General features: G+C 46.6%; 1 protein-coding gene across 3 annotated transcripts in view; it reads left to right on the forward strand.

Moving 5' to 3' along the window:
* Positions 1 to 12,140: 12,140 nt before the first annotated feature.
* Positions 12,141 to 15,004, forward strand: part of FLT4 (fms related receptor tyrosine kinase 4) — a 462,865-nt gene continuing 460,001 nt past the window's right edge. For 2 of the 3 annotated variants that reach the window (XM_086931325.1, XM_086931323.1), the window contains exon 1: positions 12,209 to 12,405. In XM_086931325.1, the coding sequence (XP_086787451.1) occupies positions 12,348 to 12,405 (58 nt within the window). In that variant the 5' untranslated portion in view covers positions 12,209 to 12,347. Of the gene's footprint in view, positions 12,406 to 15,004 lie in introns of all 3 variants that reach the window. The other variant, XM_086931324.1, reaches the window with a different exon arrangement.

The following is a 15,004-nucleotide window of genomic DNA, read 5'->3' on the forward strand; positions in this document are numbered from 1 at the left end:
CAAAGTTTTAATATAGTCTTCAACTTGTTGTGGGTTCAAAAAGAAATGTTGTGTGCCTTGATGAGTCACTCGCAGCTTGGCCGGGTACAATAGCGCATAATCAATATTCAGGTCTCGCAATTTCCTTTTTACATTAAGGAATTTCCGTCGTTGTTCTTGAACCACCGGGGTAAAGTCAGGATCTATAGAGAATGGCACTCCATCGTAAGCGAGGTTTTGGTTCGCCCGGGCCGCTCGCAGCGCCGCATCTCGGTCCCGATAGTTGAGCAGGCGCGCAATGATGGGCCGTGGTGGGGCGCCTGGCTGGGGTTGGGGCCCAAGGGAACGATGGGCCCGCTCCACAATAAACTGTTTCGAGAGGGCTTCCGCGCCAACTGCCGCTGTAAGAAGTTTTTCAATGTAGAGCTCCATCTTCCCCGTATAGGTCGATTCCGGGATGCCCGTGACCCGTATGTTGTTCCGTCTACTCCTCGCTTCTAACGCCTCGTTTTTGGCGGCAATCCCCCTCAGCACATTGTCCATACGGGAAAGCCGTGAAGCATGAGCCGCCGTGGTGTCGTCATTTTCGGATATTCGGCGCTCCACCTCCGTAAGGCGCTCCTCATGAATGTCCATTTTTTGGACAATGCCATCCATTCTGGCGGACAACCTATCTACCTTGTCCACCACGGTGGCAAAGCCCTGGCGCATCTCCTGCAGCATCGTGGCAATGTCCTGGGCCGTGTGGGAAACCTCCGCCGCCGGGCTCCTAGGCTGTCCAACATCTCCCGTCTGCCTAGTCACTTTCTTCTGTGCTGCAGGCTCAAATTGCAGCTTGGGCTGTTTATTATCTGGTTTCCCCATGGTGGCACGGAGAAGAGGCGCAGTCAAACGGTACTCCCACCGAAATAGATGTAATATGCGGCGGAGGTCTACCCACCGCCTCCACGTCTCCGAGCAGCAAGCGCCTTACTCCTCCTGTGTCTCGGCCAGAGTCGTGATTATCCTGCGTAGATAAGCAGCACAGGCCGGCCCGGGCTTACAAGTCACTCCAGGGGGGCAGCGGCAGGCCGAGTGCTTCGCCACCGGTTCCAGTAGCACAGTCGAATCTCGAGGGTCGTCACAGGGTCTCTCACCCGTGCCCGCACTGTGTGCCACACTGGTGGTCCTTCCGATAACAGCTAGTGTCCAATGCCACTGCCAGTACGAGCGCCTTCACCAGCTAACGGTCCTCCGGCCTGTGCGCCACGTGGCGGTCCCAGAGGTCGCGTGAGGTTCGTAGCCGCCGCCGGCGAGCTCTCAGTCAGGTCGCACCACCGCTGCCCGCTCAGTCCGTTCTCTCTCAGCAACCGCAGGTCGTAGGGTCCCCAAACTTGGACAGAGTGGGCAGCGTCACCTGTCGCTTCACCAAGGGGCTTTTCAGGTGGGTGGGAGCAGAATTGGAAGGATTATAGTAGGATGAAAATGCCAGGCTGCTGGAGCCTCACTAAGGTGCGGCCATTCAGCTCGTGCGCCCTCTAGCGCCCCCGCTTTAGGAACCAATACTTGCATACAGCAAGTGACCCTGGCTGACAGTTACGAGATTGGCTATTCCTGGCAGAATTCCGCAACAGCTGTGATCATTCAACATTATGTAGCTCCTGTTAGAAAGCTGCCTAAAAATTGGATCTATCACTCCGGCTGGAGAACCTTGCACGTGGCAGGATAAGTTGGTCGAAGAACCATCGCAGGCTCCATGTAAATTAATACCCTGACATAAATCTGTACCGCTTAGTGTGCTTTTGCAGTTTGTACCACTAAGCCACTAAGAAATACTTATTTTCCCCACTCCAACATCTGTGTGCTTATAGTAATTCCCACGTTGACTTTATGTATTCCTTACCCAACCTTTAATACACACCCGCTGGTATATGTTTCAAACAATATTGAAAGTGGAAAATCATGACAGGCAGAGTGATTGTCCCATGTATTATGCATTCTGTTGCAGGTTTTTCCGAAACACTTAATGGTAATCTTTCCAGTTTTTCAATTCTCAGCACCGTATAGTCTGCTCGTCTTTGTGCCAGAGGGATTTGTTTATCTGGAAGGTTAGATACAGAAAACAATGACGTGTTGTTGATTAGACGCCGTGGCACATATCCAGAACGAAGATTTTGTAACGTCCAGCCTAAAAGCATTATAAAACATAATTGTGACTGTCCATGCTGTAGCATGAGCAAGTCTTGTTCCATTTTGTCAATGGCAGAGGATACAATGCTGTCCAAATAATACATTCTGGATGACAGAGTTGTTAACCCATTGTCAACTACAGAGAGAGCTTTCTCTAAATTAATACGATCAATTTCTCGTATTCGTTCTGCAGTCTCTGATTGTGTTGCTTTCAATGCTTCATTATAAATGGCATATATACCTGCATATATGAAACATTTATGATGTTGTTTTGCAGGACCTTGTAAGAAGTCCCTTAAATCAACACCATCTTTAAGTAAAGATAAGTGTTGTTTAACCTCTGTAAGTGTAGATTTTTGTAGCCATTCAAGGCACAGTTTTCTTACACTGTATGTTGTTACTATCTTGGATCTGGCCTGGTTACTGTAAACCCTTGTGTCTTATTCAGAATTCTATCTTGACAGTTGTTTATGTCTGTGGGACACAGGCCTTGCTGGGAAGGGTGGTTCTCCTTCAGTGGTCGTTGGCTTCTGCAATGTGTTGCTTAGACTTCTCCTTCTTTCATTTAAGTCCTGCAAAACAGCCAAACTGTTTTTTATATCAAAAGGTTTTTGTTCTACCACTGAAGGGTGACGATCAAGATCCTGGACTAGCATTCTAGTACCAAAAAGTATTTCATATGGCGTGATTCCACCCAGATAATTTCTTGGCTGGTTATTTAAACTACGTTGGACACTTAGATGTTTGACCCACCCGTCACCCAAGCCTAATACCCTAGCTGTTATAGATTGCTTTATGTCCCGGTTTTTTCTTTCCACTACAGAATTTCCCTTAGGATGGAATGGACTTGAATACCGCAATCCAACGCCCAGATTGGCCATGGCCTCTCTGTAAGCTCGAGAGCTAAACGCAGGACCCTGGTCAGACTCGCAAATCTATTATAACCGTTCGGGCTTCAGCCAAGCGCTGAGGCCACATCCAAATGAATCTGGAGCATGAATCCACTGCGACCATGATATATTTATAGTTACCATCCCTCTGTAAGGGACCACCGTGGTCCAGGTAAACACATGCTAATGGTTTATCTGAAATTAAAAGGGGCATCTGAGCCTGGCATCTCACTGTTGAAACCTTCATTTTCTGGCAGATTTCACATTCCAAAACATAGTTTCTGGTCTGTTTCCTCATGCGCGGCCACCAGTATCTTTGTTTTAATAACAACACTGTAGCAAAAACACCTGCGTGTGCAGAGGCAAGCCCTTCATGTGCTGCTAAAATTAGTCCTAATCTGTGTTCAATGTTTGGAATTACTCAATCCCCCACTCCAGAGATTCAAGCAAAAGGAACATTATTTGCATCAGTTATATATGAGTATTTGAGTGGAAAGCCTTATGGTAATTTTTTACCGCTGTCTTTGTTGGAAGCGGTGACAGCCTGCATTATTTCGCTGTCTATTTTTGTTTTCAAACAAGTGATTGCAGCTACGGAAGCCGTTTGCATATCTGCCTTCGCGGCTTCATCAGCCAATGAATTCCCTGCAACGTGAACGCCATCACGCTGATGACTCAGTGTATGGATCACGTGAGTCTTTTGTAGTTCTTTCTGTAATTGAACTACTTGTTCCCAAAGCAACTTATGCTAGATTGTGCCACCTTTTGCATCTTTGAAACCGTTTTGAACCCAGTTCTGCAAGTATTCATTGTAAGATTGAACGCAGTAATAAGAATCGCACACTATGAGTGTGGGGAATTCGCGATCGTGTTTTCAAGCGCCATCTTGAATGCCTGTAGTTCAGCTCGCTGAGCTGTACAGTCTCCGAGAGATTGTGTTTTTGTTAAAAACTCATCTGTATAGGATGTAGGGTTCACGGAAGGGTGGGCAGTCTCTGTTACTGTTGGCTAGTTTTTTTTTCCTCACTAGCGTGGGGACACGCCGTGAAGGTGTTACCAGACGCTTTATAAGCTGTTTATTATTATTTATTATTATTATTATTAGATAGGTTGACAACAAGATACTTTGTATTCAATGTTTTTATAGTTTTGCTTTTGCTTCTCTTTTCTGGGTTTTGATTTTCCATCTACCTCTACTTCTTATGGTTTTGATGTTCCTCTCCACCTGCCAGTTCCGACAGGGATTCCTTTCCCCCTCCCTCTCTGTTGCCTGTTCATAAGGACAAGTCGGATTCCCCTGAAAACCCCAACCTTGCCTGGTTGGAATCTTCATCCGCTGAACTGATTTCAGAACTATCTATGGAGGCATCCGCAGTTCCTTTGGATTCTGTTGTTTTGCCCATTCTAGCTCTGTTCCTTAGACAATCGTATTTACGTGCAAAAGTGTAGATTTGTCCATTTTGATAGTCAATTCAATCCCGATAAAATGTTCTTGCTTTCCTTTTTTCTAGGTCAGCTTCATGTTTTTCTATTCTTTTTTCCATTTGATCCAATTGTCTCATAATTTCCTCATTTTTTATGTTTTTCCAGTTCTTTTTCCAATTCTTTTATTGTGTTAGTTATTATTTCCAGTTTTCTCTCAGCATGGACAATTAAGGTGCGCATTAATTTGCCAGTTCTTTTTCCAATTCTTTTATTTGTTAGTTATTGTTTCCAGGTTTCTCTCAGCATGAAAAATTAAGGTCCGCATTAATTTGAATGAGCATACATTCGTAACCTCCTGCCAGGCTTTTATGAGATCATCATCCAAATCATTTAAAGTGGGTAAAATTACCTTGCCATAAAATGTAAATTCTTAGCCCTCTAGGTATCCTTTTATATTCTATATATTTCTTTAATGATGTAATCTCCCACCACTTGTTCAATTTACTTGTGCCAGCTCGCTCCAATTCCTTCATAATTACACTCAGAGTTCTAGTTTTAACCTCAGTTTGCTTTGCATGATCACGTGAGGCTATCACATTTTCGTCATTTAAGAGTTCACTTGCTCTCTGATGCCTTTGTTGTCTCTATTCTGCCATCTTATGTAAAACTCCAATTCCAAACATTGCACTTGTTTTCTATATTTTTTTCCAATTCACCCCTGTGATTTATTCACATTCTTCGTCTGAATAAATGCTTCCCTGGCAAGGCCTTTTCTTCACTATGACCCAAAAGCATTGAATGAGAATATATATATTACGTACTGACGGTCACCAATAGTTAGTTCTAGTTAGGACCTAGTCTCCATAGGAAAAGCATTTTTTTGATTTGCCAATAACTTCGGAGCTGTTTGAGGAATCTTCAGGAAATTTTCAAAACTAATGGGGCGGTCATGTCAGCTGCTGTCTTGATTTTGGAGTGATCCGACAAGCGGGGGCCAAGAAAAAGCGGGGGTCCCAAAGCACTTTTTCACCATCTTAATTTCCATAGGAAACTTTAGACATGGCTACTTCCCTGAACTGCTGAACGGAATTACACCAAATTTGACAAAAAGGTAGCTCATGCTTCAGAAAGCGCTCTTTTTGTTAAATGGTGTAAATCCGTTCAGTAGTTCCAGAGAAATCTAAAGATTTCTCAGATATACAACTGTGGGCACGGTGGATCCCCGAACCCTCCTGAACTCGTGCCTGAGATCTGATTGGCTGCCAACACTTCAAACCAGGAAGTGTTGTCAGCCACCTTGTGACTCAGTTGAACCGAGTCACAAGAAAAAAGGTTAAAAGAACAAGAAAAGGGCACAGGGTAGAAACACCCTCACCCCCTAGGCCTCTGACCACCTCTCAGCAATCCAGCTGTTTGGCTCTTATTGGAGCCAACAGGAGTGCTAGTTGATCCCCAGGGACTCTCAAGAGGCAAGGGGAGTTCCTCCCCCAAATAGTAGTGCGCCAGGAGGTGAGTTGGCAGAGTGGGGCCAAGAATCCCTTCTGATAATTCCTGTAAGTCCTATGCAACGGAATTCCTGATAGCTGGTCTGAGACCCATCACCCTTTCTCCACCACTCTGCAAACGTGACTGCTAGTTAAAAAACCTTAGAAATTCACAAAAACAAACAAAGTTACAGGGACGTTATAGTTAGCATATAGAATTTAAAAAACCTTAGAAATTCACTAAACAAAACAAAGGTTACAGGGACATTAGGGTCAGATTTTACTCATACAAAACCAGAGAAATTCAGCCATTATAATTAGCTGAGCCAACTATAACTCGCGCCCCCACAATGCACTGCTTATTAACTCACATATTACATCACTCATGACATGTTCAGTGACATCACTGATGACATCTCAAATGACATCACTGATGACTGATGCTGACGAAGGCGAAGCCGAAATGTGTCTGTTCTCTGCAAGAGTTTGATAATAAATTCTATGAACTCACCCCAGCGAGTGCTTCCTTTCGTATTCATTGGGAAAGGGAATACAGAGCTATTATCTGCAATGGGGGTACAACCCGCGAGAGAAGCACCCGCCCGCGAGTGCATGGGCAAAGGTGATCAGATATATATGTGTGCATGTGTGTATATTTAATATACTTACCCTCTTTACCCATATTTTCTACACAATATTTTTCACACACAATTTTGGTGGTTACATACATAGGGCCTTATTACCATGTTGGTAGGAAAGAATCCCGACTGACTCCTTGTGAGAATCATTTCTGACCGATTCAGGTTCGGGGAGTCCAACCGACTGGACTCCCAATTACTTCAATGGGAGCCTGTTATTGTGACCGACGACACAGGCTCCTGTTGAAAAAAGGGTTTGTGTGGAAATCCTTGCACCCTGTGGCTGGCACCTCATGATGCCTGGAACACTGTGCATGGTTGTAAAGAGGGGTCCCATGAATACCCCCACATGACCCAACCGGGGGCCTCCGGGTGGAGCGGGCCTGCGATGGGCCCCCTAGAGTCAGTTTCTGACAGACGTTAATTGTCAGATGGATTGATTTGGAAAGGCTGTCAGAATCCCACTTCGTAATACGTCGGTTGGAAATGCAGTCCATAGACCTGTACGATTCGGCTCCAACCATCTCGGTGTCTCCGATTGCCGGTGGGAACAGAGTTGGAAAGACCGAACGGTTACCTGTCCATCGTAATCGGTCAGTCAGAAATGTTTCCAAATCGGCTGCAAATATAGGTTCCGACGAGGTTAGGAAAATCTGAATGCCATTCTGAGCCTCTCCGACCGACATCATAATCAATCCCAAAGTATGTAAAATCTATATTTTTGTTGTTGATTCTTTTGGCATGGTATTGTTGTGTCACAAATCACAATATTGTTGTTCTTGGTTTTTTTGTCATAGAAGCTTTCATCCTTGTAAGTGGATTTTATTGAAATGTTCCTTTGCAATAAATAAAATAGATAGACTATGGAGATAATATGCATGTTTTTCATGCAGGTAGAGGGATTGTACTACATTGAATGATGCTATTTCAGGCGCTAGATGCTTATTGAATAATTTAAACCACATTTTGGAGCTCCAAATACACATTCTCCAGCTAAGGGAACAAACTTCTCTGGTTGTGTGGTTAAATGGATATGTAAGGGTTCGATGGTAGTGCCGAAATGTAATTGCTTCATTGTCAATCGGATAGCTTTTGAGTGAAGCTGAAGGTTGATTTTGAAGCAATAACAAGGCACATATAAGGAAACTAAAGTGTTACGACTCATTCATCACATGTAATTTACATGATGTAAATGCCTCCTTTTATTTATGATTGAAACAGGAAACTGACATCACCGGAAAGGAGTCTCTCTCATCTTGCACTGGAAATCTCAGGAAGCATTGTATGAACATGTCACCATTTTAAAAAGGGAAGATTACCCTTTAATGAAAGTCATGCTTTCCATTTGGCATACGAATAAGGAGCCCGCGTTTGATATGCTTTGCCCAGCGCTGAATTCTGAAGCCCCTCTGCCTCTCTTGATGGCTGGTACTTCATACAGCTCGCAGAACACCCTGCAAGGTTGACCATGGTTCCAGCTCCGCGAGGATGGTCTACGCGGCACATGCGCACTGAGCGCGACATCCAGCAATATGCTGCTTCAGAGCCTGCGGAGTGCTCCGTCTTTTGGACAGAACTAAACTCTGCTAAGCGCTCAGCACAGCCCTGAACACTGGCACAGATGAAACTGAGAGCTCAGAGCTCGTTCTGCTCTTATCCTGTATCTGTGTGCACAGAGGCAGAAAGCCGGAAGTCGAGTTTAAACAGACAATCTCCCTCATTGTCCAGGAGACAAGCCCAGCAGGCACTGCTATGTGGAATATAAAAACTCGGAGTGAAAAGAGTGAGGAGGCGCTGCGACCTTATAAAATCAGGGCTAGCTACCATATCTGAGGTTGTTTTATTTTCAATCCTCTGTATTTTTTGCACTGTAGGAAATGTCTGATATCTCGGGAAATCCCCTTTGTATAGAACATGCAGTATGCATGGTGCGTATATTGTGAACACCCTGTGTCAACTGTATTCTGAAAATCCTGTCCTAAATTACCTATTGTTTACTTAAGTACATTTGTATTTTTTATGCATATTATTTTTCTGTGAGTTCTGGTTAAAGTAAATGTCCTTTTAAGTAAAAATAGTGGCCGGGCCATGATTTATTAATTGCTATGGCGGGTCTACTGGGCTGATCCTCAAGCCCATGCCACCTCCCTAAGTAAACCCTACAACCCTGAGGGTCAAGTGCAAAAAGAGTGCACTTTGAGCTTTGTACTGAATTCAATAGTAGGGTAGCTCCAGGACTTCAGAGGTTAAAGACTACAATTCACAGCATCAGTAACCACTGATTGTCCTCGCCCCTCCCCAAATAATTCCCACACTTGTTTCCATGGCTTTTGGATAGAACACCGTGGTTACAATACCAGTAAAGATCTAGGTTTTCTTAATACCTGCATTGGTTTTTATGGCATTTGTTTCGAAAGCAGGGGAGTCAACCAATTAATGGATTCCTTGTGTACTTTTTGAATGGTCAACTATCCATTTTTGTATGTTTAGTTTGCACTACCATTGATAGAAATGTTGGTTGCCGTGGTCAGAGGTAGGACGATAGGCTGCCACCTACGGTAAAGGGTTTGTTTGGCTCCTGTATTGGCCGGGGAATTGATTATCCCCTTCAGTGATAGAAGTATCAATTACTACTACAGTGATGGAAGGGTTGGTTTGCATCTTCGAACCCTGGTCCCGGGCTGTCCTCTGCTCTCGGGTCTGCCGCCTCTAACCAGTGAGCCACACTACTTCACTAGTAAGGGTTGGTTTGCATCTTCTGTGATGACAGAGGCGTTTGGCGCCTCTAGAGATGGATGAGAATGTTGGATAGACACATTCGGTGATGGAAGGGTTGGTTTGCATCTTCTGTGATGACAGAGGCTTTTGGAGCCTCTAGAGATGGATGAGAATGGATAGACCCATTCGGTGATGAAAGGGTTGGTTTGCATCTTCTGTGATGACTGAGGCGTTTGGCGCCTCTAGAGATGGATGAGAATGTTGGATAGACCCATTCGGTGATGGAAGGGTTGGTTTGCATCTTCTGTGATGACAGAGGCGTTTGGCGCCTCTAGAGATGGATGAGAATGTTGGATAGACACATTTGGTGATGTAAGGGTTGAGTTGCATCTTCAGTGATGGTAAAGGCTGTTGGTACCTCTAGAGATGGATAAGAAGGTTGGTAGACACATACAGTGAAGGAAGGGTTGGTTTGCATCTTCTGTGATGACAGAGCCTGTTCGTACCTCTAGAGCTGGATGAAAATGTTAGTAGACACATTCGGTGATAGAAGGGTTGGTTTGCATCTTTTGTGATGACAGAGGCTTTTGGGACCTCTAGAGGTGGATGAGAATGTTGGTAGACACGTACAGTGATGGAAGGGTTAGTTTGCATCTTCAGTGATGGCAGAGGCTGTTGTTAACACTAGAGATGGATGAGAATGTTTGTAGATACATTTAGTGATGGAAGGGTTTCTTGACACCAGAAGTGATAGGATGGTTGTTTGGCACGTAAAGTAATGCGAGGGTTGTTTGGCAGTGTCATTGCCAGTGGTGGATTAACACTTAAATGATATGGGAGCATTGAGTGACAGTGCAAAGGGGATTCCTCCTCCCTGGAAGAGGCTCCGTTCATGTAAAATTACCACCTCAGTTAACACCACCACTGTTGAAGTTCTGAGGCTCACAACCTACCACCCCCACCGCACTGTGACCTCCACCCATATAGTAGGAAAGATGCCCAAAGGTGTTATGCTGTGCAAAGTGATAGGCAGATCATGAATTTAAATTCCAACAGGAACAACTTAGCCCTTCATCCAATAGATGTTGTTTAATGTATTGGTATTAAACTGGGTAATATTAATGCCTACCATTTACAGCGCTAAGAAATTATAAAAATGTCAGTATAAGACACTACATAAAGCAGCCTATCATATAGACTCTGTGCCAAAGTCATGACCCTCGTTTACTTTACCATTATGGAGACCCCCTCTGCCTCTCGGGAGCTCTCGAATTAGGGGTGAGGCAGGTGCTGCGGAACCCCACACCTGGAGGAAGTTCCGAAAGTGGAAGACTTTAGGGCATTTCAATAACCTTTTTCAGTCAGTTTTCTTTTCATACAGCGTTAGCTGCTTGTTCAAATTCAGTGAAAGGTCAATGATAATTAGGGAGAGCCCAGAACACCACATTTAACAATCACTGCATATTCACTTGCCATGTATATCTAAGTTTATATTATGTGGCTTCAAAGATGTGGCACGTGCGAATGAATGAGTGCCCCTTTTGTGATCAGGTCCTAAGGCAACGAAAGCAAGATCCAAATGAATTTGAAAGGCACCATTTAAAAAAAGAACTATTTAAAAGCTCCTTTAATAATACTCATGAGGCTCATATAGTGCTTTTAATTCGGGAAGATGGTGGCAACAAGTCTCACAGTATAGTGAAAAAGCAAACCAATACACATTGATGTTGCCCTTCGGTGAATGCATATCCTTAAACACTCTATTAGTAATCTGTTAAATAATATTTTTTAATAAACATTGACCCGGTGTGTCTAGATCTAGGAATATTGCATCTTAAAGATGCCACTGAACCACATTTTCGCAAAAGAAGTCTCCGCCTACCAACTCATTCACGTCCTTCCCTTTCCCGAACAGCGCATTTAAAGTTGTTTGCTCATTTGTTACAATCACTAGCTCAGTAAAAAAAAACTGGATTTTTTTAGTACCCTAATAATATTAAGCTGCACCCCACAGTTGGAAAAATGTTCCAGCATCACCGGTCCCTTGTCCTTCTGATGGGGCTGCCCACTCCCAGAAAGTGTCATCGCTCCCCCACTGCGCATCAGACCTCCCCCGACTCTCTGTTCCGGGTGGAAGTACATGGACAGCAGCCAGAGGAAAAGGAAACCGGACGGGCTCCGTTCTAGGCTGGAAAAAAGAGTTTCCTCCAAATGCGAAGAGCGCTCAGGATCCGCACTGGAGCACACCCTCGCTGAGGGCTGGAGGACAAGAGCTGGACGGGAGAGCCGGGGTCACCTTCGAAGCTGGAGCTGCTGTGAACCCTCGGGGTCGAGACCTGTAACTGAGGATTCGGGGTTGTTTCCCGGGGACCTGCCCCCACCTGGCCCCCCTCCTGGGGCTGTGAGGTGCACCTCACACGGGCGAGCTCCGTGGCAGCCCTGCCAACTCCTGGACAGAGCCCGGAGCAGAATACATCCGGAGACCCCGCCATGGATACCTAGGGCTCCCCCGCTGACCCCGCAGAGATACCCTCCCTCCCCCTCGCCGCAGCAGGAGGTGCACGCACTCACCGCCGACTCCCCTCCCTGGTTCAAACTCTGCCATCCCCCTACCCAGCTGTGAGTGTGGCAGGACCCCTGGATATCTGCGCAGAGCCCACTCACCCACCCCGGAGGTGTATCCTCCCGCCCCCGCGGTGCAAGAGCTCAGAGGCTGGACACTGCATCCTTGGCCCCATAGCCACCCCCCTCCTTACAGAGAGCCTTTTCAGCTAGCCTCCCCTCTGACCCGGCCGCGAGCTCTGCTCCAAGGGCACGCGCGGGCAGACCCCTGAGCAGATCACCTGCGCACCCTTCTTCACACCCTGAGGATCCCAGCTCCCTGGCTGCGAAGAGCATCCTTGCCAAATAAAGGCCAAGCTCCACCTCAGACGTCTGCCCCGGCCTGGGCTAGCAACCAGATCCGCCGAGGCTCCACAAGCACACCTATCCAACCCACCACCCGCACCGTCTGGAGACCGGATCCCCCGGAGACTGGCCTGGCAATGAAGCGGCTTCGCCCCCTGCCGGTGGCCGTGTGCCTCGGTATCGCTCTTCTGACAGGTAAGCGGGGTCAGAATGAACAAAATGAAGTCAATTGTGTTTCAGGGGCAGAGGGGTCCACTGTGGGGTCCCGGAATCAGCCTGCAGGACTGGGGTGCACACGTATTTCAACAAGGCGCGGCTGTATCCCGCACTTAAGAGGGCAGACGCGCAGTTCCGGCACTTTATTTAACCTGAAAGATGGAACTCCGGAGCCTCTCGGCAGGGGGTCAGAACTTAATGGCAGAGTACCGGCACTGCCCTGTAGCAAGTGAATACGCCAGGGCACCGAGCAGTCCCCTCAGTATACGTGTGAAACGGCGGCCTAAAGGGCATTTTAAGAGTCCGACGTTACGGAAGGTGGCGTCAATTTGTATTTCTTGGCTATAGGCTGAATGGGGGCCCGCAGAGAGGCACGGAGCCCCCCCCCCCCCCCCCACGCCGCAAGAGCCTGCATTATGCCCCCTCATTAAAAGGTAGCATTTTCGGCAGGGATTGTAGAAGACAGGTACTGTTCACATGTGAAGTAGCCGCGCTGTGAATGTATGAGAGACGCGTTACTGTTTTCGATACTGGCAGGGCCGTTTCATGCTCATCCTTTCATTAAAACGAACCCCGTGTGGCAATGGCCCCGGGGAGAAGTCCACCTGTGGATGGCAGAAATGCAGAATATGTACAAGTGCCAGCAATAAAGAGCCCGATCTCGAAAATGCAATTGAGAAAATGGAATTAAGATTTGAGGCTACCCGGGGTAGGACTTGGACATAAGGGCAGTCTATAGGCACTGCAGTAGGTTGGCGGCGGGCTCTCTAAATGGGTCTTGGGGGTCTTTTCTGTTACATCCTTATATGAACCTGCTCTGTTTCTTTTATTTGATTAATTGAACATAACAAATCCAGAACATGTGCATTGTGTGCTCTTTCAAAATGCCACAGAACAGGGCTTGATAGTGTAAGCTGCACAAGCACTGAGTATTTTTTCCAGGAGTGTAGTATAATGTTGCATCCACTGACCAGTGCAAAAACGACAATTGGACCGAGTGCCCATTTCATAAATTACATTTTGCATTGCTCAGTTGGTGTAAATACTGGCGCAAAATCGACCAGCTCTGGTGTCGCATGTGACATAAACACTGTTTATGCGCAGTGCGATTGTGCACAGATTAATAGTGCAAATGTGGCATACGCACTGACCGACGGGTACCACAAATGACGCAGAGGCTATTTTTGCTCTAATCAACGCAGACTTGCGCTGCGTGATCTGGCAACAGATGCCTGTGTTCCTCTAGCTGGAAGAAGAGTAGCTTTTACGTGGAGTGCGTCCAGTACCCAGGATACACCAATCATTTCGGCCATACTTTCCAAGGGCCTGGCTACCAATAGTGCAAAGGGTACAGTGGCACCGAGACCCAGAGGCGTTAGTGGGTTTTATGCAACCAACTTGTGGGCATGTTTCACTGACAAAGCTGACCACGAGAGCCCGTGTTCCTTGACAGCATTAGGGCCCGCAGCCTTTTTACGCCACTGGTCCTCTGTGTCGCCTAAATTCTTTTATTCTTAAATTGTAATTCCTTGTGTTTGAAAAGTCACAGCGCCTCTAAAACATTGCGACATGTTGCCATTGTATGAGCACGCAGCCACAAACCGCGGGGGCTGATGGGATGGAAGGAAGCAGTGTCAGCAGTGGCCGATGGGTGGCTGCGCGTGGCTCCAGTGGGCGCGCGGTGATTGGCGTGTTCGAAGGTGCGTAGCATCGAGGGCTGACGCGATAGATGGGAGGTTGGTGTTTCGGGGGGCAGGGCGGGACACAGAATGTTTCACGATATTTCCCCAAATTCATGCTTGACACACCGCCTGCTTTCCGTCATGTGACGCAGGTGAACCTCTGGGCATGAGAAGCAGCTGAGTAGGGTGTTTGTGTGCGTAGGGGAGGGGTGAATACGGGGGAGTAACAGAGGTGAATGCTCTTTATGAATGAAATAACGTCAACGCAAATTAAGGTTAACAGGCTCTCTATATTATGACCACAGAACTGCTGGTGGCAGGCCCCGTTCCTGCGAGGAACACTTCTGAGTCTGTGTACACTCAACTGTCAGGCAGAAAGTCTGGCCTTGCTCACAGACGGTGCCCTCTATATATCATATTTATTCCCTATTTACATACTGGAACTACAGTGGCCTTCTAGCACTTAAATAACAGGTGTTGTCCATCTAACGAGGTCGTGTAGACCTGTGTGGTGACTGGGCCCTGGCCTAGTCCTCAAAGTTCTGTTTATATTTATTTTTCTAGCACCATGCACAATGCAAAACTCAGTTGCTTCTAGGCGCTTGAGCATGAAAAGTGTTTGGATAGTGAGGGTTGCATTTGATTACTGCTGAGCTGGTCTGTTTGGTTACAATGGCCGCGTCCAACCACTGTCAATGAGCCCAGGCATAAAAGTGGCCAGGTCAGATTGTGGTTACATTGGTCAGGAGTCAGGACTCCGTCCAAGCAGTGCCGTGGCCGGGCAGTCATGGCTGCACTGACAGGCACCATTAGAAACCTGACAAGGCCACTCTGCTCACTGTTGAGACTAGACTCTAGATGGCCACAGGGACCCGTAGGCTACATCCACAATCTAA

This window comes from Lissotriton vulgaris, chromosome 7, assembly GCF_964263255.1.
Source record: "Lissotriton vulgaris chromosome 7, aLisVul1.2, whole genome shotgun sequence".
NCBI lineage: Eukaryota > Metazoa > Chordata > Amphibia > Caudata > Salamandridae > Lissotriton > Lissotriton vulgaris.